This window comes from Ipomoea triloba, chromosome 1, assembly GCF_003576645.1.
Source record: "Ipomoea triloba cultivar NCNSP0323 chromosome 1, ASM357664v1".
NCBI lineage: Eukaryota > Viridiplantae > Streptophyta > Magnoliopsida > Solanales > Convolvulaceae > Ipomoea > Ipomoea triloba.
In genome coordinates, this window is record NC_044916.1 from 478,027 (window position 1) to 499,825 (window position 21,799).

The 21,799-nt window shown below is 34.1% G+C and overlaps 3 protein-coding genes across 5 annotated transcripts; 1 reads left to right on the top strand and 2 right to left on the bottom strand.

Moving 5' to 3' along the window:
* The first annotated feature begins 248 nt into the window (after positions 1-248).
* On the top strand, positions 249-4,551 carry LOC115996016 (ankyrin repeat-containing protein ITN1-like). 3 transcript variants are annotated; one of them, XM_031235172.1, is made up of 5 exons: positions 250-392; positions 797-1,333; positions 2,257-2,759; positions 3,629-3,842; positions 4,269-4,551. In XM_031235172.1, the coding sequence occupies exons 1-5, from the start codon at positions 371-373 to the stop codon at positions 4,307-4,309; spliced, it is 1,317 nt and encodes a 438-aa protein (XP_031091032.1). In that variant the 5' UTR covers positions 250-370; the 3' UTR covers positions 4,310-4,551. The 3 variants fall into 3 exon arrangements, with proteins under 3 accessions (XP_031091022.1, XP_031091028.1, XP_031091032.1); XM_031235162.1 differs by having other exon boundaries at positions 249-392; positions 3,629-4,551; XM_031235168.1 differs by having other exon boundaries at positions 249-392; positions 815-1,333; positions 3,629-4,551.
* Positions 4,552-6,001: 1,450 nt separating this feature from the next.
* Positions 6,002-10,547, bottom strand: LOC115996922. Its single transcript, XM_031236366.1, has 6 exons — positions 10,466-10,547; positions 10,060-10,182; positions 9,009-9,560; positions 8,243-8,395; positions 7,562-8,010; positions 6,002-7,008 (listed from the first exon to the last, which is right to left on the bottom strand). The coding sequence occupies exons 1-6, from the start codon at positions 10,485-10,487 to the stop codon at positions 6,292-6,294; spliced, it is 2,016 nt and encodes a 671-aa protein (XP_031092226.1). The 5' UTR covers positions 10,488-10,547; the 3' UTR covers positions 6,002-6,291.
* Positions 10,548-14,141: 3,594 nt separating this feature from the next.
* LOC116026593 (ankyrin repeat-containing protein ITN1-like) lies at positions 14,142-17,936 on the bottom strand. Its single transcript, XM_031267918.1, has 4 exons — positions 17,863-17,936; positions 16,969-17,505; positions 15,582-16,111; positions 14,142-15,053 (listed from the first exon to the last, which is right to left on the bottom strand). The coding sequence occupies exons 1-4, from the start codon at positions 17,882-17,884 to the stop codon at positions 14,310-14,312; spliced, it is 1,833 nt and encodes a 610-aa protein (XP_031123778.1). The 5' UTR covers positions 17,885-17,936; the 3' UTR covers positions 14,142-14,309.
* Between the last annotated feature and the right edge of the window lie 3,863 nt (positions 17,937-21,799).

The window sequence follows — 21,799 nt, forward strand, 5'->3', positions numbered from 1 at the left end:
TTTTTTTTTTTTTTTTTTTTTTTGAAAACTACGAATAGTCCACTCAACTAGCAATGAATCTTGAATTGAATGGTCAACTCTTCAAATACCAATTTTTAAATAGCAACTTGCCAACTTTCAGCATGTTTTCTTTGACAGGCTATACCTTTGGTATTAATATAAATATAATCAAGACTTTAGAGTCTCCCCTGTCCTATATGTGGAAGACATCATCTTTCTTATATTCTCCAGTACATGCATTGAACCAGAATCAGCCCGTGATTACCTCTATCCTCTATATATATGCTCATCAGTCTCTCTCTCTCTATATATTTCCCAATACAAGCTAATTAAGCTTGCAATTGAGTTGAGAAGGAGTGAATTTGCATCAATGGCTTCTCAAGGCAACAATGGTATGCTACAGTAATTATAATTCTCTTAAATTAGCTTGATTGTTTACTTATCAATATCACAATATGCAGATTGCACAAGTATATATACATGCTGATAGAATTAATATGAAACTCTCAGTATGTATGTATTGTCTCTTGTCCCTTTATTACTTGATCAGTATATATGTTTGTGTAAGTTCCAATCTCTACTCTGAGGGCACAGAGACAGGATTATTGTGTAATGCATATCTTTTCATAACTATTTTTTTAGAGTCTTTTCAACCTACTGAAGCACAAAGAGTCAGCGGTTCATAACTATTATCTATTCGGGACTTGAACCCACAACCTCCCATGGTCCTTGGCACGACATGACATTTTTTTTATTATGCATATTCTGATGGCTGGCTATAAATGGTCTACTGCAGTTAATGATCTTGAAGCAGGTAACTATGTGGCTGAAGGAGATTATTCCAGCAAATACTTGACACTGCACAGAGCTACAGTGCATGGGAAATGGGAGGAAGCTAAAAAATTCTTGGAGGATAACAACCATGCAATCCAAGCTCCTATCGGCATCCACAAAAACACTGCATTGCACGATGCTGCTAAAGCAGGTAATAAGGATTTTATGGAAAAGGCTGTGGCAATGATGGGAGATAATAATGAAGTGATGGGCGTGGTGAAGAACCGAGATGGGCTCACGGCGCTACACATTGCGGCCCGGTTTGGGAACAAGGAGGTGGGTGAAATCCTTGTAGGGAAGAACCGTAATCTCCTGTATGAAAGGTGCAACAGGGGTCTTCTCCCCATCCATTACGCAGCTTGCAATACTCGCAGAAGCCTGGAGGTGTTTAACTATTTCTGGGGTGTCACTAAGAGAGATGAAGACCCGGAAGTTGATCCATATGCAGGCCCAACTGGTGCAACTATCCTTGTTAACTTAATCAAGTCTAAATTCTATGGTACGCCATCCAACTAATTTAAGCATTTCAATTCATACCACTCCATCTAAGCCGGTGTTGCAAAAATCTCGCATTGGCATTGTTTAATCAGCGCTGGCCAGCCGCCTAGTGTATCACCATAATATGTGGTCTACACATCTGGCAGCCTAGGCCTCTTTGGCACCAACTAGGTCGCTTAGTCGGCCGATTAGCTATTGTTCATTTGTTCCCTTCTTTTTTAATTGAGTTATTTCAACATTGTTTTGAACAAAATAACCCTAAATTGTTCAAAATGATGTTTTTAGGTTCATATTTAATATTTTAGTATTAACTCTATTAAATACTTTATAATTATAGGTCTTAAAAAAATTAAAAAACCTTAAACAAATTTTTAAAAAATAAAAAATAAAAAAAATACACGAGTGCCTAGGTGTTGATTAATCGCCGCCTAGACGCCCCGAGCGCCCGAGGAGCGCCTAGCGATTTTTTCAACCATGATCTAAACACAGGTCCCCAACCCAAATTCACTAATATAAAGCCAGATAAGTTGATAACTTAGATTTGTTAGCGATCACAACCATTATAGCGCATATATATATATATATATATATATATATATATATATATATATAGAGAGAGAGAGAGAGAGGGGGGGGGGGACATGAGGTTCATTTTTAATAATTGAAGGTTCATTAATTATTTGGTATATTATCTATAAATGAATTTTTAATATATAAAAAATGAATATTTATGCGTGGTCAGTCCACATTATAATTTGTTATTGTAGGAGGGCAAATGAAGGCACATCTGGCCGAGATTAAATTCTTTTATGAAAATTGGCCGGAGTGCAATCTTTTTAAAAATAATTTTCATCTATATCTTGTCTGAATGTACATGAATAGATTAATTGAGGTGTTACAATTTAATTATTTATTAATTTTCAGTGGTGGCAATGGATTTGGCTGATGAATATCCCGATTTGGCTCGTCATCGGACACTAGACAATGAAACATCTCCTTTGGAGGCCATAGTCAAATACGATTATCCTATCTTCAAGCACGAAGGAGCAGTGATGCTCGTTGAATGCTTGTGCGATAAACTCAAAACCCTAAATGACACACAAATTGCCTCACTTGCAAAAGAAGCTATAATTCAAGCAGCTTATTTGGACATTGAAGAGGTGGTCAAAAATATTGTGGAAGCATGTCCTATCACGGCTTATTACAAAGACAAGAGTGGGCGGAATATACTTCACATTGCAATAGAGAAACACAGTACAAATGTTTTTAACTATGTTCGTGGAAATAGTATGCTTATGCATGATTTAGTAGATGAAAGAGACAACAATGGAAACAACATTGTACATTTGTCTGGGAAATTGACACCTCCACACAAACTCAATGTAAATGCAGCTCTTCAAATGCAGCGGGACCTGCGATGGGTTAAGGTACGTAGTACGGACCACTTTTGATCCTTCCATGCATGCATGTACTATATTCTGAAACCAAACAACAAATTTTCAGTTATTCAGTTCAACCAAATTACTTAATAAGGCTAGCTAGTTAATTTGATTGTACCACATGCATTAATTAAGGTTAGATCTTACACACAGACACACACACATATATGTATGTATGTATGTATGTAGGTATGTATTGGATCATATGAGAACACGCTTGTAGGAGAAACTACAAACTAATCACAACCTTACATTTGAAAAAATTGAACGCACCAGATCAGATTAAAAAAACGCAGTTACAATTTCATAATTATCACCAACTTTACTATGCAAATGTGGACATTAAAATCTGCTATTTAGTATTAATAGTTTGCACAGTTAGTCTTAATATTTTGTATATTTAGTACTCCGTATTAGAAGTTTGCACTTGCAAAAATGCGATAGTACATTACAATTACAGTTTCAATTTTAGAGTTTTGTGACTAAGTTTTTGATTTTATTTGGTCCCGTGATTTACTTTTTACTACTTAAGCTCTAACATTTATAGTTTATATTTAAAATTTAGTTTTTTCGTTGCTTTTATAGAATTTACCAGGTTGCATATTTAGTTTTAGTTGTTAAAGATTAAATATTAAGTGTTAAAGTTTGCATGGCGGAGTCAGATGATAATTACGAAACTGCCACCACGTCTTTTTTTTTTTTTTTTTTTTTTTTNTTTTTTTTTTTTTTTTTTTTTTTTTTTAAATCTTATCAGATCCATAGAATTTTTGCAGATGTAAAGCTGAGATTGTTTTTTATTTCTCTCCTATAAAAGTGTTTAATTAAATTAATAATAATGTGATTGATTGATTGTGTAGGAAGTGCAAAAGATTGCATCACCATATTTCTCATCACTCAGAAACAAAGATGAGAAAACACCAAAGATGGTGTTCACGGATGAGCATAAGGACTTGAGAAAGGAAGGAGAGAAATGGATGAAGGAGACAGCAACTGCATGCTCTGTTGTAGCAGCACTCATTGTTACTGTGGTGTTTGCCGCTGCTATTACAGTCCCCGGGGGCAACAGTGAAGGTGAACTTACCCAAGGCTTTAATGCTACAATACTTAACACTATGATTAATGGTACAATTAAAGGCCCCATTGATGAAACCCCGCCTAAGGAGGGCCTCCCCATCTTCTCCAAAAGGCGTGCTTTCAGATCTTTTTATTTCACCAATGGTGTATCTCTAGCTTTCTCCGTTTATTCTCTCATGGTCTTCTTGTCCATAATAACTTCACACTATAGGGAAGAAGATTTCCTAAGAATTCTTCCCACCAACTTAATCATAGGTCTCCTCGCCTTGGTATTTTCCGTTTTCTTTATGATTGCCTCTTTTATTGCCACAGTTTATCTGGTGTTTGGTACTGTTCTATCGGCTCGTATTGTTTTTCTGGTAGTTTTAGGTTTGGTTTACTGTCTAACTGTGTTGCTGGCTTATCAATTCCCACTCGTTCTAGATTTCGCATGGTCTACTCACGTCAGTTGCCGACTAATTTAAAGAAACTTGGTGCTATTGGCCCACAAGTTATTTTGACTTGCTGCACTACGAGCTGCCAACCTAGCTACCTAGCTTTTTGGGAAGTCTAATTTTACTTACATTTGTATGCATGTTGTATTGTTGTTTGTATTGTTTTTTTTCCCCCTCAGTAAATTATTGAAGCTGAGTTTGTAATAATAAATAAGTTTGATTTATGAAAAAAATTTGTAATCATTACTTGAAGGCTGTATTTGTTAGAGTTTATTTTCCTTATAAATAAACAAATTCTGTTTGGTAAAACTTAGAAATTAAAGTTAGTATTCCTAACCTGAGGCTTGAACTCATTCTCATCATCCATATGGAAGTGTTTTCCGGGACACCAGGTGCCACTAGACCACAAGGTCTTTAACAAATAAAGTATTGACTCTAATCTTAACATTTTTGTATGCCAATATTTCAATAATAGTTACTTTATCGACTTGTACATAATAATAAATTTAGAGTTAATACCCAAAATGGTCATTGACTATAATGGTTTTTCTCGATTTCGTCCTAGACGACTTTCGTGACCTAATCTAGTCCCAAATTATTGTGTTTTTGCTCAATTTAGTCCTTCGTTTGTTATTCCGTCAAATTGGAGTTAAACAAAGGGACAATTCAACCTGAACCGTTAAACGGACAGAGAATTTACCAAAAAAAAAATGTTGACATCTCTTTACTCTCAGCCTTGCAAAGTGCGAACTCCCTCTTTCTTTTACGAATCTCTCCCAACCTGCGAATCAAGTTTTATATTCACTAAGGAGGGAGGGAAGATTGCCTATTTATAGCATGGAAGACCCCTCAATTGGCAACTAAGTGTGTCATGCATGTTGCTTTTGTTCTCCTTATTCACCATCCATGTACCCCCGTGCCATATACTCCCACGCACGTCTGCACCAGCACACCCTCACGTTACCACTACGCCCCCTGCCAACAGGGGCGTGCCACCCACGTCGGTTATGCCATATATGGCCGGAGGAGGTTTGCGGGCCCTTGTGCTAGCCGAACGCCGACTGGTCGTGGGCACTTCAACCCCCATAGTGACAATGTCTTCCTGTGGGGGTGCCGAGCCATGTTGCTGAGTGCGCCAGCCACGTCGTGGTTGGGAGATACCGACGGGCCCCCACAACTGCCGAGCATTAGATGGCCTTTGGCAATCCCGACCCCACAGTAGTGGTAGCTTACCCTCCTTGTTCTACCAGTCCAATCAACGCCACCCCTCACTTGGGCCACCCTATCTCCCACCTTGCTAACCCATCATGAATTCTTTACCACCCTCTTGGGCCAAGACTTTCCAAATAAAATGAGTCCTTAAGGCAGAATGGCTTCATTAGTGATCACTCCTCTCTTCTGGGCTTTATATGTTATTTTTATTATTTATTAGTCAAATTATTATTATTTTTCTATAATTATTTTTTAAAATTCCAAATTATTAAAAACAAAAAAAAAATACTCTCAGAAAAAAACAAAAAAAAAAAGAAAAAGAAAAAGAAGAAGGAATAGTGCATCATTCAATAACTCAAGAGCTATTGCGTATCATTAATGCCATATCATCTCTTCAACATTGAACACGTGCTATCCATATATAGCTTTCAGACGTGACAACCCCACCATGTTCATTGACTATGAGGACGAAGTTATTTATTATTAGCTCGTACCTTCGACTACAAAATTTTCTATAAATCAAACTTATTTATTATTACAAACTCCGTTTCAATAATATACTAAGAAAAAAAAAACCAATACAAACTACAATACAACATGCATATACACAAATTAAATCCATGCAAAACTTAACTTCCCAAAAAAAAAGCTAGCTAGTTGCCTTAGTTGACATGTTGAGTGCAATACAACTATCAACTCAGACTTTTTATTGAGATACAACACATACTTCAATTTTATATCAGATCTCTGCATCACTAAAAAAAAAAAAAACTAATCCATCACGTGTTGCTTGGAGTCCATCAAAATAAGGTGTGGGCAGTGCGGTCACGATTTAGTTTCTTCAAAATGGCCTGTCCATAGGTAGACCATAGGAAAGCTAAGAAGAGTCTGAACTGAAGAAGCACAAATATAGCCACAGCCAAACCAGCACATCCCATCAAAACAACACGAGCCGATAGGGCAGTCTTACCAAACACCAGATAAACCGTGGTAGAAAAGGACCCCATCATGGAGATAACAGAAGCTAACAAGGTAATGATCCCCGCAATTAGCTTCAATGGAAGACTGTGCAGAAAATCCTCTTCGGCATAGCGCGAAGTTAAGATGGACAAGAAGAGAAGGAGAGAAGGAACAGACGTAAATAGAGAGATACTATTGAAGACATAAAAACTTCTGAAAGCATCCGTTTTGGAGAAGATGGGGAAGCCCTCATCTGGGGTTGTTTCATTCATGGGACTTATAATTGTACCATTAATTGAAGAATTATTATTAATTGTGCCGTTAAAGCCCTGGATAAGTACACCTTCACTGTTGCCCCCTGGGACTGTAATAGCAGCGGCAAACACCACAGTAACAATGAGTGCTGCTATAATTGAGCATGCTGTTGCTGTTTCCTTCATCCATTTCTCCCCTTCCTTTTTCAAGTCCTTATGCTCATCCGTGAACACCATCTTTGGTGTTTTGTCATCTTTGTTTCTGAGTGATGAGAAATATGGTGGTGCAATCTTTTGCACTTCCTACACAATCAATCAATCAATGAATCACATAACTACATATTGGCCCTCGTAAATGGCGGTTAGCCGATTGAGTTAGAAAATATGGTTAGTTGACAACATTAGCTGATTGTAGAAAAATGTTTGGTAAATTAGCTGTTAGCCGATAGCTGTTTGATATAATTTCTTTTCTCAAAAAACTAATTGAAAATATCGATTTGAGTAGCCTTTTGAATTTTAGTATTTTGGAGTTACAAAAGGTTATTAACCAAACACTTATATTGATTTTTTAACCAAATCAAACAACTAATAGTGGTCAAATAAGTCAAAATTGGTTGATAGGCTGATTATTTACCAAAGTAGGGCCATTGTCAAGGGCAAATTCGGAAATCGAACTTAGGTGTGTTTGGAAAGCAGGAAAAAGAGTTCGGGAAAGCGACTCATTTTTTCAGAAAACATTTTCTTTTTCAGTGTTTGGTTGCATTTTAGAAAATTGTGTTTGTGTGTTTGGTTCATTTTCTAGAAAATGAGTATAATTATTTATAATTTTAAATATTTAAAATATTTAGGTATGTACCTTAAACCATCGTAGCTCCCGTTGCATTTGTAGAGCTGCACCAGAAACAATGCTACGATTGGAATTGAGTTTGTGTGAAGGTGCCAATTTTCCAGCCAAATGCACAATTGTGTTTCCTTTGTTGTCTCTTTCATCCACTAAATCATGTTTAAGCACATTGGTTCCACAAATAAGGTCATAAACATTTTTACTGCGATTCTCTACTGCAATGTGAAGTATATTCCGTCCATTTTTGTCTTTGTAATAAGCCGTCGTAGGATTTGCTTCCACAATTTTTTCAACCACCTCTTCAATGTCCAAGTATGCTGCTTGAATTATTGCGTCTTTTGCGAGTGAGGCAACTTGTGTGTCGTTTAAGATTTTTAGTTTATCGCACAAGCATTCAACAAGTTTCTTTGCTTCTTCGTGCTTCACCATTTTTTCCTCTACACTCATCTTGTACAACAACGCTGAAAAACATACATATGAACATAGTACGTTTTAATTGTTTAGTACTACTGACTCTGTTACAATGTAGTATCTGTTCATAACTGTTTTTTCAATCTATTGACGCACAAAGTGTTAATGCCGACCTCCCATTTGAGAGGATCACTTTGTGGCATTAAACTACAAGGTCATTGACATAGTACGTGTTAATTAATTGAATGAAATATATAACCAAAAAATAACTATGCTACTCACCATTCTGTATTGAAGTTTGCCAAAAACGTAGAGTAGTTTTGTCAAAGATAGGATAATCGTATTTGACTAGGGCCTCCAAAGGAGATATTTCCTTGTCTAGTGTCAGACGACAAGTCAAAGCAGGGTATTTATTAGCCAACTCCATTGCCACCACTGAAAATAAATAAATAAATTGTATGTAACACCTCAATTTTATTCATGTACATTCAAACAAGATCCATATAAATTAAAAAAAAAAAATACTCCCTCTGTCATATTTTATCTGTCTTAATTACTATTCATTAGTCAAATTAACTCTTTCTTATTTTAATATTAATAAAAAATAAATTATATTAAAAATAACCCACTCAAGTCCTATTAAGTGACTAGACACATAAAATGCAGTCGTTATACTGCGGACCATGGTCCACAGTGCATTGTGGACCATGGGTCATGGTTGATACTGCAGTTGTGTTGAACTGATACTGCAGTTGTGTTGAAAGGATACTGCAGTTGTGTTGAAAGGGAATTGCAGTTGCGCGGAACAGAGGCGGTGTCATCCGTAGTTGTGTTAAACGGATACTGCAGTTGTGTTGAATGGATGAATGTCCTCTATTCCGTGTAACTGCAGTTTCCTTTCAACACAAATGCAGTATCTTTTCAACACAACTGCAGTATCCGTTCAACATCAACTATGATCATTGTCCACAATATAATTTGCGCATAAAATGGGGCATAATTAATTAATCAGACATATAAAATGAGATTGAGGGAGTAATTGACATACCATAGAATTTAGACTTGATTAAGTTAACAAGGATAGTGGCACCAGTTGGGCCTGCATATGGATTAACTTTGGGATCTTCATTATATTCCTTAGTGACACCCCAGAAATAGCGAAACACCTCCACGCATCTGCGAGTATTACAAGCTGCGTAATGGATGGGGAGAAGACCCCTGTTGCACCTTTCATACAGGAGATTAGGGTTCTTCCCTACAAGGATTTCACCCACCTCCTTGTTCCCAAACCGGGCCGCAAAGTGGAGCGCCGTGAGCCCATCTCTGTTCTTCACCACGCCCACCTCTTTAGTATTATTATCTCCCATCATTGCCACGAGGTTTTGCACAAAAACCTTATTGCCTGTTTTAGCAGCATCATGCAATACAGTGTTTTTGTGGAAGTTGATCGGGGCTACCAGGATTAATGCACGGTTGTTATTGTTATCCTCCAAGAATTTTTGAGCTTCGTTCCATTTCCCATGCACTGTAGCTTGGTACAGTGTCAAGCATTTGCTGAAATCTTCTTCACCCACATTCTTACCTGCTTCAATATCATCAACTGCACACCAAATATATAATGAAAAAATTAGCAAGGCCGAGCTGATCGGATTAACTCTGTTAACTCAATCGAAATGGACGAGTTAACTCAGCCAAGTTAGGTGCTTGGCCACTACCTAGGTGGCCGAGTCAGCCAAATTAGGCTCTAGGCGGGCACCTAGGCGGCCAGTCGCCTAGGAGGGAAATCGCCACCAAGCCGACCAGATTAACTCGGCTAACTCAATCAAAATGGACAAGTTAACTCAGCCGAGTTAGGCACTAGGCAGCCAATCGCCTAGGCGGGCAGCTAGGAGGGAAATCGCCACGGTTTAGAAGCACCTAGTGGTGCAATGATGCATCCGATGGATTAGTGCAATGGTGTAGTGGTGCAAGTGCAGGCGCGCAGCATACTAAAAGAGGTTCTCATATACCATATGCAGTGGGAACATATATATGTGTTCTGCAATCTGCAGATTGAAAAGTATACAATCAAGCTAAGAGAATAGTCGGATATATCATACCATTGTTATACTGCAAGAAATTTTGATTTTCCTTCCATTTCCCATTCACTGTACCTCTGTGCAGTGTCTTGTATTTGCTGAAATCTTCTTCAGCCACATAGTTACCAGCTTCAAGATCATCAACTGCATGCAGACCATACATAGCCATCAGAATACATAATGTTGGGGAAATAAGGCTAATGATGATAAGTGAAAATAAAAGAATGTGGTCTCATTGAAATAATCACTGCTATAAAAACGAATTTGCAGGTTCGCAACAACCAGGCCGCCCCCTACGTTAACACAACAATCCTATCCCCGTGCTCTCAGACTAGGGATTGAAACTTACACAACATATATACTTCTGTAATCTACACATTGATAAGTATAGAATATAATCAAGCTAATTAAGAGAAGAGTATCATACCATTGTGGCCTTGAGAAGCCATTGATGCAAATTCACTCCTTCTCAACTCAATTATATTGCAAGCTTACCTAGCTTGTATTGGGAAATATATATATAGAGACGACTGATGAGGATATATATAGAGTATAGAGATGGTCACGGGACACGGGCTGGTTCGGGTTCAATGCATGCATTATTGGAAAATATAAGTAAAATGATGTCTCTGATCAAAAAAAGAAGAAGAAAGATGATGTCTTCCACATATAGGACAGGGGGAGACTCTAAAGTCTAGATTATATTTATATTAATACCAAAGGTATAGCCTGTCAATGCTTACTAAAAGGAAACGTGCTGAAAGTTGCTACTTAAAAATGAGATAAGGTGAAACTGTGAGAGAACCCAAAAAGAAAAGAAAAGAAATTAAATAATATTAATAATAGAATGGTACTTGAAGAGTGGACCATTCAATTCAAGATTCATTGCTAGTTGAGTGGAATATTCATGCCCCCAGTTCATCACTTTTGGCTAATGAAGCCCATAGTTTTTCATTTTATATTATTGATTGTTAGAGTTGTTCAAAACTAATATTTGTTTATTAAATTATTCTGTGAACCAAGTCCAAAATACATCATTTACATACTGAATGTTTATAATTTATATACTGAATATATACTCAATGTTTACGATGGTTTTGGGAAGAAAAAAAAAGAAAATTTAACTTTGAATTCAAAAATGGAAAGTTCGTTTCAAACTTGGAAGTTAATGTATTTCTGCAGCATTTTCTGAGCAACTACGACAACTAGCACGGGTGTTAATTGCAAAATTTCCAACTAGGGTTGGACAATTCAACTCAATACGTATGACCAAAATTTATGTTTGCTTATTTTAATTTCTAATATGATCCTAAAATGCAGAATTTATCCTAACAGCATCCTATTAATTGATTGATTTAAGGATGCATGCATGATTACTTTAACATTCTTTTTAGTCTATAAATTATCCAAAATGTATATGTACCAAAACGAAAAATAGAGAAAAAAAATGTCACCTTAAACCATTGCAACTCTTTATTTTGATAAAAAAAAAATTATATAAAAACAAACATAAACATACCAATTCATAATAAAGAGATATATATATTTTTCTTAATAACAAAGAAAACTTGTAACTACTACTTAAAGTTGTACACTGGATAATTAAACTCCAAACCTATGAAATAGCCCATAGCTGCACTACGAAGATCCTATACAACGTGCATGATTAAGAAGGTGTGAGTAAGAATTCATGACAAAAGTTAAACACGTAACCGTGTGATATGAAAATTTTATTTACTTAGTCACCTCTTTCGGACCATTTTTTTTTTTTTTACTTTTAATATTGTTTCTTTGGGAATTGGGACTGTACTAGCCTTCTCAGCATCTATCACACAACTTCGCAGACATTTCCTATATTTTATTCTTGTTCATATTATTATATGATATGAACTATTCATTACACAAATCAACTATATATTCTTTACTTATTTTCTTTAGCATTTTTAAATTTTATTTGTTATGTTTAATAATACTTTTAATGCAGTTTCTAAATATATAAATTTTATATACTGATACTAAACTTAACATTATGAAAAATTGAATTAAAAATAAATTTAGTCAAGCCTCGTTAATCGATCTATACATATAAAATGAGATGGGAAGAGTAATAAAACAAACCCAACAATCTTATATAATGTTTTTGCCAAAGTGGTTGGAATTTTTTACGCCCAAAGAATATTGGCAAATTATACAATCGACCATGATCCACCTTACAATGTGAGGTCTAGTTCAAAATGAAATTTAATTACGTGTCTGCAGCTAATTAACATATTGTATGCTTGCAGTTAAAAATTGAAGGCACAATATGTTAATTGCATACATGTAGCATGCAATTAACAATATAATTTAACATATTATGTGTATATAGGTAACATATTTTTTGTGTTCAATTTATTTCCAAACACATAACAATTGTTATACGGTGGACTATGGTCCACAGAGCTGGTAAAAAAAAAATGGCGTTGTTTCCTCAAGTAAAGAAACAACGACCGTTGTTTTTAATAAATTATGTATATGTGATGTGCTCATAATAAAATGAAACTCCAGTGTATTTAAAATGACACTGAATAACATATCTCACATATTAAGTGTATATTATCAAATGAAACTGTAGTTGAATTGGAATGATAATTTAGTTGTGTTGAAATGAAACTACAATATGTATAAAATGAAGCTAAATAACATGTCTCACATATTGAGTGCATATTGTCAAATGATATTGTAGTTGAATTGAAATGGTACTTTAGTTGTGTTGAAATGAAACTACAGTAGGTATAAAGTATAATTGAATAACATGTCAAACTATTTGAAATCTTTTACCGCGGCAAGTCAAAATTATATCATAGATAGATTGATCTTGCTATGTATGTCTTAACTTACGACATAAACATTAATCGCTAACCTTATAAAGGACTCTTGACCACACAAATTTTACTACGCACCGTGGTCTACAATATATTGTGGTTCATGCATCAAAATGATGTCGTTTTGATTAATGAAATGAAACGACTGAAACGGCTTCACTTCGTGCCATTAACTCTGTGTATAACATATTCAGTTTCATTTTATGTACACTGCAGTTCCCTTTCAACAAAACTACAGTTCTTTTCGACATAACTATAGTTTCATTCGACATTATATACTCAAATATGTGAAACTGTTATTCAGTTTTCTTTCAACACAATTGCATTTTCTTTTATAATACACTGCAGTTTCCTTTCAACATAACTATAATTTCATTTCGATATAACTACAGTTTCATTGGACAATATACACTCAAATATGTGAAACTGTTATTCAGTTTCATTTTATATACACTGTAATTTTCTTTCAACACAATCACAATTTCATTTTGATATAACTACACTTGCATTTGATAATGTAAAAAGAAATGTGAGGCAGTATCTTTCGAGATGAACTGTAATTTCATTTACGGAGCTCCGTTAAAACTTGACGGCAAACGTTTCTTTACTTAATAAAACGGCCCATGGTCCACAATGATTGCTCTTAACCAAGTGACTAACATAATCAATGCATCTGTTGCTTGGACCAGCCCACTTAACATCTATCCAGGCTTAGCCCCATTTCTTTACGCTTTATTTCCATTATGTGTTCATTCCATCAGCCCATTTGGTATCCTTATACTTTTTTATTCATTATTTTCTTTTTTGTAAAAATAAAAATTAATGAAGAAATTATATCATTAAGAAACCTTAACTGAGATAATTTTTTAAATAATACCTATATGGATATCTTTTTGTCAATTTTAAAATAAATATACATGCACATAAAGTCATTATTTTAAGTACATAAATCATTATATATTATGATTGGTTCATAAAGTTACAAGTGTTAATTAATAAAATCACTACTAGACTGCAAGTCCATAATTAAAGTCAGGCAATATTTCAAATTTATGAATTTATTTTTATATGTACAGGTCATAAATTAACTAATATTGAAATATTCACATAAAAAAAATGTTAAAAGTCAATAGTTTATTTTGAAATCCTATTTGAATGAGCATTTCAAAATAAATCAATATTTTAAACTTTCTAAGTTTTGTCAAACAGAACTTCAAACATACAGAGACTTCAATAATGACTACAAATTATTTGGCAAATCAAACTTATTTATTATTACAAACCCCACTTCAATAATTTATTGAGGGGAAAAAAGAACAATACAACATGCATACAAATGTCAAGTAAAATTATACTTCCCAAAAAACTAGCTAGTTTGGTTGACAGCTCGTAGTACAGTGCAGCAAGTCAAAATAACCTGTGGGCAGTGGCACCAAGTTTCTTTAAATTGACGGGCCTGATGAGGGTAGACCGTGCGAAATCTAAAACGAGGGGGAATTGATAAAGCAGCAACACGATTAGACAGAAAGTCAAACCTAAAACTATGAGAATAACACGACGAGGCGATATAACAAGACCAATCACGAGATAAATTGTGCCAATAGAGGAGGCAATCATAAAGAAAACGGAAAATACCAAGGCGAGGAGGCCTACGATTAAGTTGAGGGGAAGAATTATAAGGAAATCTTCTTCCCTATAGTGTGAAGTTATTATGGACAAGAAGACCATGAGAGAAGTAACGGAGCAAAAGAGAGATATACCATTATTCACATAAAATATTTTGAAAGCACGCCTTCTTCTGAAGACCGGGAGGCCCTCATCAGGCGGGGTTTCATCAATGGGACCTTTAATTGTACCATTAATCATATTTGGAACAACATTATTATTATTGCTGCCCATCGCAACTATTGTACCATTAAAGCCCTGGGTAAGTACACCATCACTGTTGCCACCGGGGACTGTAATAGCAGCGGCAAACATCACAGTAACAATCAGTGCTGCTACAACTGAGCATGCACTTGCTGTGTCCTTCATCCATTTCTCTCCTTCCTTTCTCAACTCCTTATGCTCATCCGTGAACACCATCTTTGCTGTTTTCTCATCTTTATTTCTCAGTGATGAGAAATATGGTGGTGCAATCTTTTGCACTTCCTACACAATCACATTATTATTAATTTAATTAAACACTTCCATATGAGAGAAATAAAAAACAATCTCGATCAGCTTTACATCTGAAAAAATTCGATGGATCTGATAAGATTAAAAAAAAAAAGACTAATTATCATAAACTCCACCATGCAAACTTTAACACTTAATATTCAATCTTTAACAACTAAATATGCAACCTGCTAAATTCTATAAAATAAACGAAAAATTAAATTTTAAATCTAAACTGTAAATGTTAGAGCTTAAGTAGTAAAAAGTAAACCACTGGACCAAATAAAATCAAAAACTTAGTCACAAAACTCTAATTGCAATGTACTTTCGTATTTTTTTAAGTGCAAACTTCTAATACGGAGTACTAAATATGCAAAATATTAAGACAAAATGTGCAAATCATTAATATTAAATAGCAGGTTTTAGTGTTCACATTTGCATAGTAAAGTTGGTGATATTTATGAAACTGCCACTGCGTTTTTTAATCTAATCTGGTGCGTTCAATTTGTCCGTACTACGTACCTTAACCCATTGCAGGTCCTGCTGCATTTGAAGAGCTGCATTGACATTGAGTTTGTGTGGAGGTGTCAATTTCCCAGCCAAATGCACAATGTTGTTTCCATTTTTGTCTCTTTCATCTACTAAATCATGCATAAGCATACTATTTCCACGAACATACTTAAAAACATTTGTACTGTGGTTCTCTGTTGCAATATGAAGTATATTCCGCCCACTTTTGTCTTTGTAATAAGCCGTGTTAGGACATGCTTCCACAATATTTTTGACCACCTCTTCAATGTCCAGATACGCTGCTTGAATTATTGCTTCTTTTGCAAGTGAGGCAACTTGTGTTTCATTTAGGATTTTGAGTTTATCGCACAAACATTCAACAAGCATCGCTGCTTCTAATTTCAAATAAAGCATCGCTACTTTTTTGGGCTTGAAGATAGGATAATCGTATTTGACTATGGCCTCCAAAGGAGATGTTTCATTGTTTAGTGTCCGATGACGAGCCAAATCAGGATATTCATGAGCCAATTTCCATGCCATCGCTGAAAATTAATAAATAATTAAATTGTAACACCTCAATTCTATTATATTCATGTACATTCAGACAAGACATATATAGATGAAAATTATTTTTAAAACGATTGCACTCCGGCCAATTTTCATAAAAGAATTTCATCTCGGCCAGATGTGCCTTCATTTGCCCTCCTACAATAACAAATTATAATGTTGAATAAATATTCATTTTTAATATATTAAAAATTTATTTTTAATGTATTAAAAATTTATTTTTAGATAATATACCAAATAATTAATGAACCTTCAATTATTAAAAATGAACTTCATGTCCCATAGTCTATATATATATGCTATAATGGTTGTGATCGCTAACAAATCTAAGTTATCAACTTATTATCTGGCATTATATTAGTGAATCTTGGCTGGAGTGTTGTGTTTAGATCATGGTTGAAAAATTCTTTAGGCGATCTAGGGCTTCTAGGCGGTGATTAAACAGCGCCTAGGTATTTGTGTATTTATTTATTTTTTTTAAAAAAAAATATGTTTTAGATTTTTTTTTTAAAAATTTGTTAAGACTTGATAATTATAAACTATTTAATACTTTAATAGTTAATACTAAAATATTAAATATTAATCTAAAAAACATCTAGATTTTGAACAATTTAGAGTTATTTTGCTCAAAACATGTCATTTTGAATTAAATAACCCAAATTTAAAAAAGAAGGGAACAATAGGTAATCGGCCGACTAAGCAACCTAGTGGGTGCCAAGGCGGCCTAGTCAACCAGGTCCTTGGCCCGGGTGCCAAGGCGAGATTTTAGCAACAGTGGTTTAGATGGAGTGGTATGAATTGAAATAAAGCTTAAATTAGTTGGATGTCATACCATAGAATTTAGACTTGATTAAGTTAACAAGGATAGTTGCACCAGTTGGGCCTGCATATGGATCAACTTCCGGATCTTCATCGTTCTTAGTGACACTCAAGAAATAGGAAAACACCTCCGGCTTTCTGAGAGTATTGCAAGCTGCGTAATGGATGGGGAGAAGACCCCTCTTGCACCTTTCATACAGGAGATTACGGTTCTTCTCTACAAGGATTTCACCCACCTCCTTGTTCCCAAACCGAGCCGCAATGTGTAGCGCCGTGAGCCCATCTCGGTTCTTCACCACGCCCACCACTTCATTATTATCTCCCATCATTGCCACAACCTTTTCCATAAAATCCTTATTACCTGCTTTAGCAGCATCATGCAATGTAGTGTTTTTGCGGAAGCTGATAGGAGCTTGGATTGCAAGGTTGTTATACTCCAAGAATTTTTGAGCTTCCTCCCATTTCCCATGCACTGTAGCTCTGTGCAGTGTCATGTAATTGCTGAAAGAATCTTCTTCAGCCACATAGTTACCTGCTTCAAGATCATCAACTGCATGCATGCAGACCATATTTTGAGCTAAGGTTAATTATATATATCAAAATAAAAGGTGATCTATGTTCCAATGAGATCAGATTATCTTCTCCCGTCAGACTGTGAGACCCGACATGAATGCACACAATTTACTACACGAATGCACATAAAGTATACAAGTAATTTGCCTGTATTGTGTAACTGGATGGAATTTTAGATTATGTGCGTTCATGTTTGCGTCCCACCATCTCACTAGGGGAAATGATCTCATTTGATCACTAATCTATATATATATATATATATATATATACTTTTGCAATCTGCATATTGATAAGTATACAATCAAGCTAATTAATTAAGAGAATAGTATCATACCATTGTTGCCTTGATAAGCCATTGATGCAAATTCACTCCTTCTCAACTCAATTATATATATTGCAAGCTTACCTAGCTTGTATTGGGAAATATATATATATAGAGAGAGAGACGAGTGATGGGGATATATAGAGGATAGAGATGGTCACGGGCTGGTTCGGGTTCAATGCATGTATTATTGGAAAATATAAGGAAAATGATGTCTTCCACATACAAGACAGGAGACTCTAAAGCCTTGATTATATTTATATTAATACCAAAGGTATAGCCTGTCAAAGAAAACATGCTGAAAGTTGGCAAGTTGCTATTTAAAAATTGCTATTTGAAGAGTTGACCATTCAATTCAAGATTCATTGCTAGTTGAGTGGACTATTCGTAGTTTTCAGAAAAAATAAAAATAAAAATTGAGTGGACTATTCATGCCCACAGTTCATCACTATCATAAAAATTTAAGTTTGAATTCAAAAATGGAGAGTTTCAAAATTGGAAGTTCATGTATTTTTGCAACATTTTCTGAGCAACTACGACAACTTGCACGGGTGTTCATTGCAAAATTTCCAACTAGGCTTGACCAATTCAACTCAATATGTATGACCAAAATTTATGTTTGCTTATTTTAATTTCTAATATGATCCGAAAATACAGAATTTATCCTAACAGCATCGTATTTATTGATTTAAGGATGCATGCATGATTACTTTAACATTCTTTTTAGTATATAAATTATCCAAAATGTATATGTACCAAAACAAAAAATAGAGAAAAAATATTTCACCTTAAACCATTGCAACTCTTTATTTTGATAAACAAAAAATAATTATATTAAAAAACATAAAATGGACCAAAATAATTGAAAATAAAGAGATCTATTGTATTAATAATAAAGAAACTTGTAACTACTACCTGCAGTTATGCAGAGGGTAAACTCCAAATCTATGTAATAGTTCACAGCCGCACTACGAATTGAAAATCCTATGCAATATGCATGCCAAAGAAGGTATGGGTTAAAATCGATGACAAAAATTGAACTAATAACTTTGTGATATGAGAATTTTATTTATTTAGTCACCTCTTTTGGACCTTTTTTTTTTTTTTTTTTTTTAAAGAAAAACTTATAATATTGTTTCTTTGGGACTGTTCTAGCCTTCTCAGCATCTATCACACAACTTCGTAGACATTTCCTATGTTTTATTGTTGTTCATATTATATGATATTAAGGGTCACGACACAATTTTATTACTCTATATATCGTCTCATTTTTACCTGTCTAGTTTATTATTGGCTAAAGTGCCATCTAGCACCATGAACTATATCCAATTATTCATGCCGCACTCTGAACTTTCATATCGTATATATCGAGCCGCAAACCAAAATAAAAAATNTCGTATATATCGAGCCGCAAACCAAAATAAAAAATTCACCTAGAACTTTTAGCAGGTTTCCAGGTCTTCCTGCTGACATGGCGTAGGTTTTCAAGTGATGTGGCATTTCTTTTAACCTTATGTTGTCCATATAAGCATTTACATATTAAAAATAATTTTTTTTTAAAAAAAATACAAACAAAAAAAATTAGCATTTCTATAAATTTGAAAAATTGAAAAAATACTAAACAATAAATTAGCCAAAAAATATAAATTATGAAAAAAAAATTTGAAACATTGGAATTGCAAAATTGAAAAGTATACATTATGAAAATAAAGAGAATAAAATTCTGGTTATTTTAATATAATAATTTTGTTTTTTTTTTTAATTTTAAATATGTAAACGCTTACATGAACAACATAAGGTTAAGAGAAATGCCACATCAGACGCCATGTCAGCAAGAAGACCTGGAAACCTGCTAAAAGTTCTAGGTGAATTTTTTATTTTGGTTTGCGACTCGATATATACGATATGAAAGTTCAGGGTGCGGCATGAATAATTGAATTATAGTTCATGGTGCTAGATGACACTTTAGCCTTTATTATTCATTGGTCAAACCAACTATATATTCTTTACTTACTTTTTTAGTATTTAAAAATTATTTTTAAATTTTATTTACCGTGTTTAATGATACTTTTAATGTAGTTTTAAATATATAAATTTTACATGCTGATACTAAATTTGAATTTCACGATATTTTTCACAACACTAAATATTGGAGTATCTCACTATGAGGAATCAATTTCCATTTCGTTCGGTTTATTACAAAATAATAAATTCAGTTCTTGCTGTTGGACTTTATTATTATGAAAAATTGAATTAAAAATAAATCCAGTCAAGTCTCGTTAATTCAACCATACATTATACACTACTTTTGTATTAAGAAGCATAGTGAAAAGTCATATTCCTATGTTCATTTTTGTAGTAGAGATCATAAGAAGAATACTTGTAAGTTGACAATTCTTGATAGTCTTCATAAAAGTTGTAGCACTTTGAGTTGGCATTTCAATGGCACACAATAGACGAACTGTGCGGAAATTTCAACTTGTGTCCATGTGATGGATCAAAATCATTGAAGACACCATTTGACTTTCTTGGAAGTATTTTAGCTATATACTTAGTTTTTACTTTTTGGTAAATCCACCGATTCTTTCTNCTGAACTTTCATATCGTATATATCGAGCCGCAAACCAAAATAAAAAATTCACCTAGAACTTTTAGCAGGTTTCCAGGTCTTCCTGCTGACATGGCGTAGGTTTTCAAGTGATGTGGCATTTCTTTTAACCTTATGTTGTCCATATAAGCATTTACATATTAAAAATAATTTTTTTTTAAAAAAAATACAAACAAAAAAAATTAGCATTTCTATAAATTTGAAAAATTGAAAAAATACTAAACAATAAATTAGCCAAAAAATATAAATTATGAAAAAAAAATTTGAAACATTGGAATTGCAAAATTGAAAAGTATACATTATGAAAATAAAGAGAATAAAATTCTGGTTATTTTAATATAATAATTTTGTTTTTTTTTTTAATTTTAAATATGTAAACGCTTACATGAACAACATAAGGTTAAGAGAAATGCCACATCAGACGCCATGTCAGCAAGAAGACCTGGAAACCTGCTAAAAGTTCTAGGTGAATTTTTTATTTTGGTTTGCGACTCGATATATACGATATGAAAGTTCAGGGTGCGGCATGAATAATTGAATTATAGTTCATGGTGCTAGATGACACTTTAGCCTTTATTATTCATTGGTCAAACCAACTATATATTCTTTACTTACTTTTTTAGTATTTAAAAATTATTTTTAAATTTTATTTACCGTGTTTAATGATACTTTTAATGTAGTTTTAAATATATAAATTTTACATGCTGATACTAAATTTGAATTTCACGATATTTTTCACAACACTAAATATTGGAGTATCTCACTATGAGGAATCAATTTCCATTTCGTTCGGTTTATTACAAAATAATAAATTCAGTTCTTGCTGTTGGACTTTATTATTATGAAAAATTGAATTAAAAATAAATCCAGTCAAGTCTCGTTAATTCAACCATACATTATACACTACTTTTGTATTAAGAAGCATAGTGAAAAGTCATATTCCTATGTTCATTTTTGTAGTAGAGATCATAAGAAGAATACTTGTAAGTTGACAATTCTTGATAGTCTTCATAAAAGTTGTAGCACTTTGAGTTGGCATTTCAATGGCACACAATAGACGAACTGTGCGGAAATTTCAACTTGTGTCCATGTGATGGATCAAAATCATTGAAGACACCATTTGACTTTCTTGGAAGTATTTTAGCTATATACTTAGTTTTTACTTTTTGGTAAATCCACCGATTCTTTCTCGGTCTGTTTAATGGGCCGAGTCCATCCGCGTTCGTTCCAAGAGGCACGGGAGCTAACCCAGGAAAAATCGTCACTTGTGGGAATCAACCCGAATTCTCCCGAAATTCGTCCCACAAAGAGGGCTCACTTACCACTTGAGCTACCCCAATA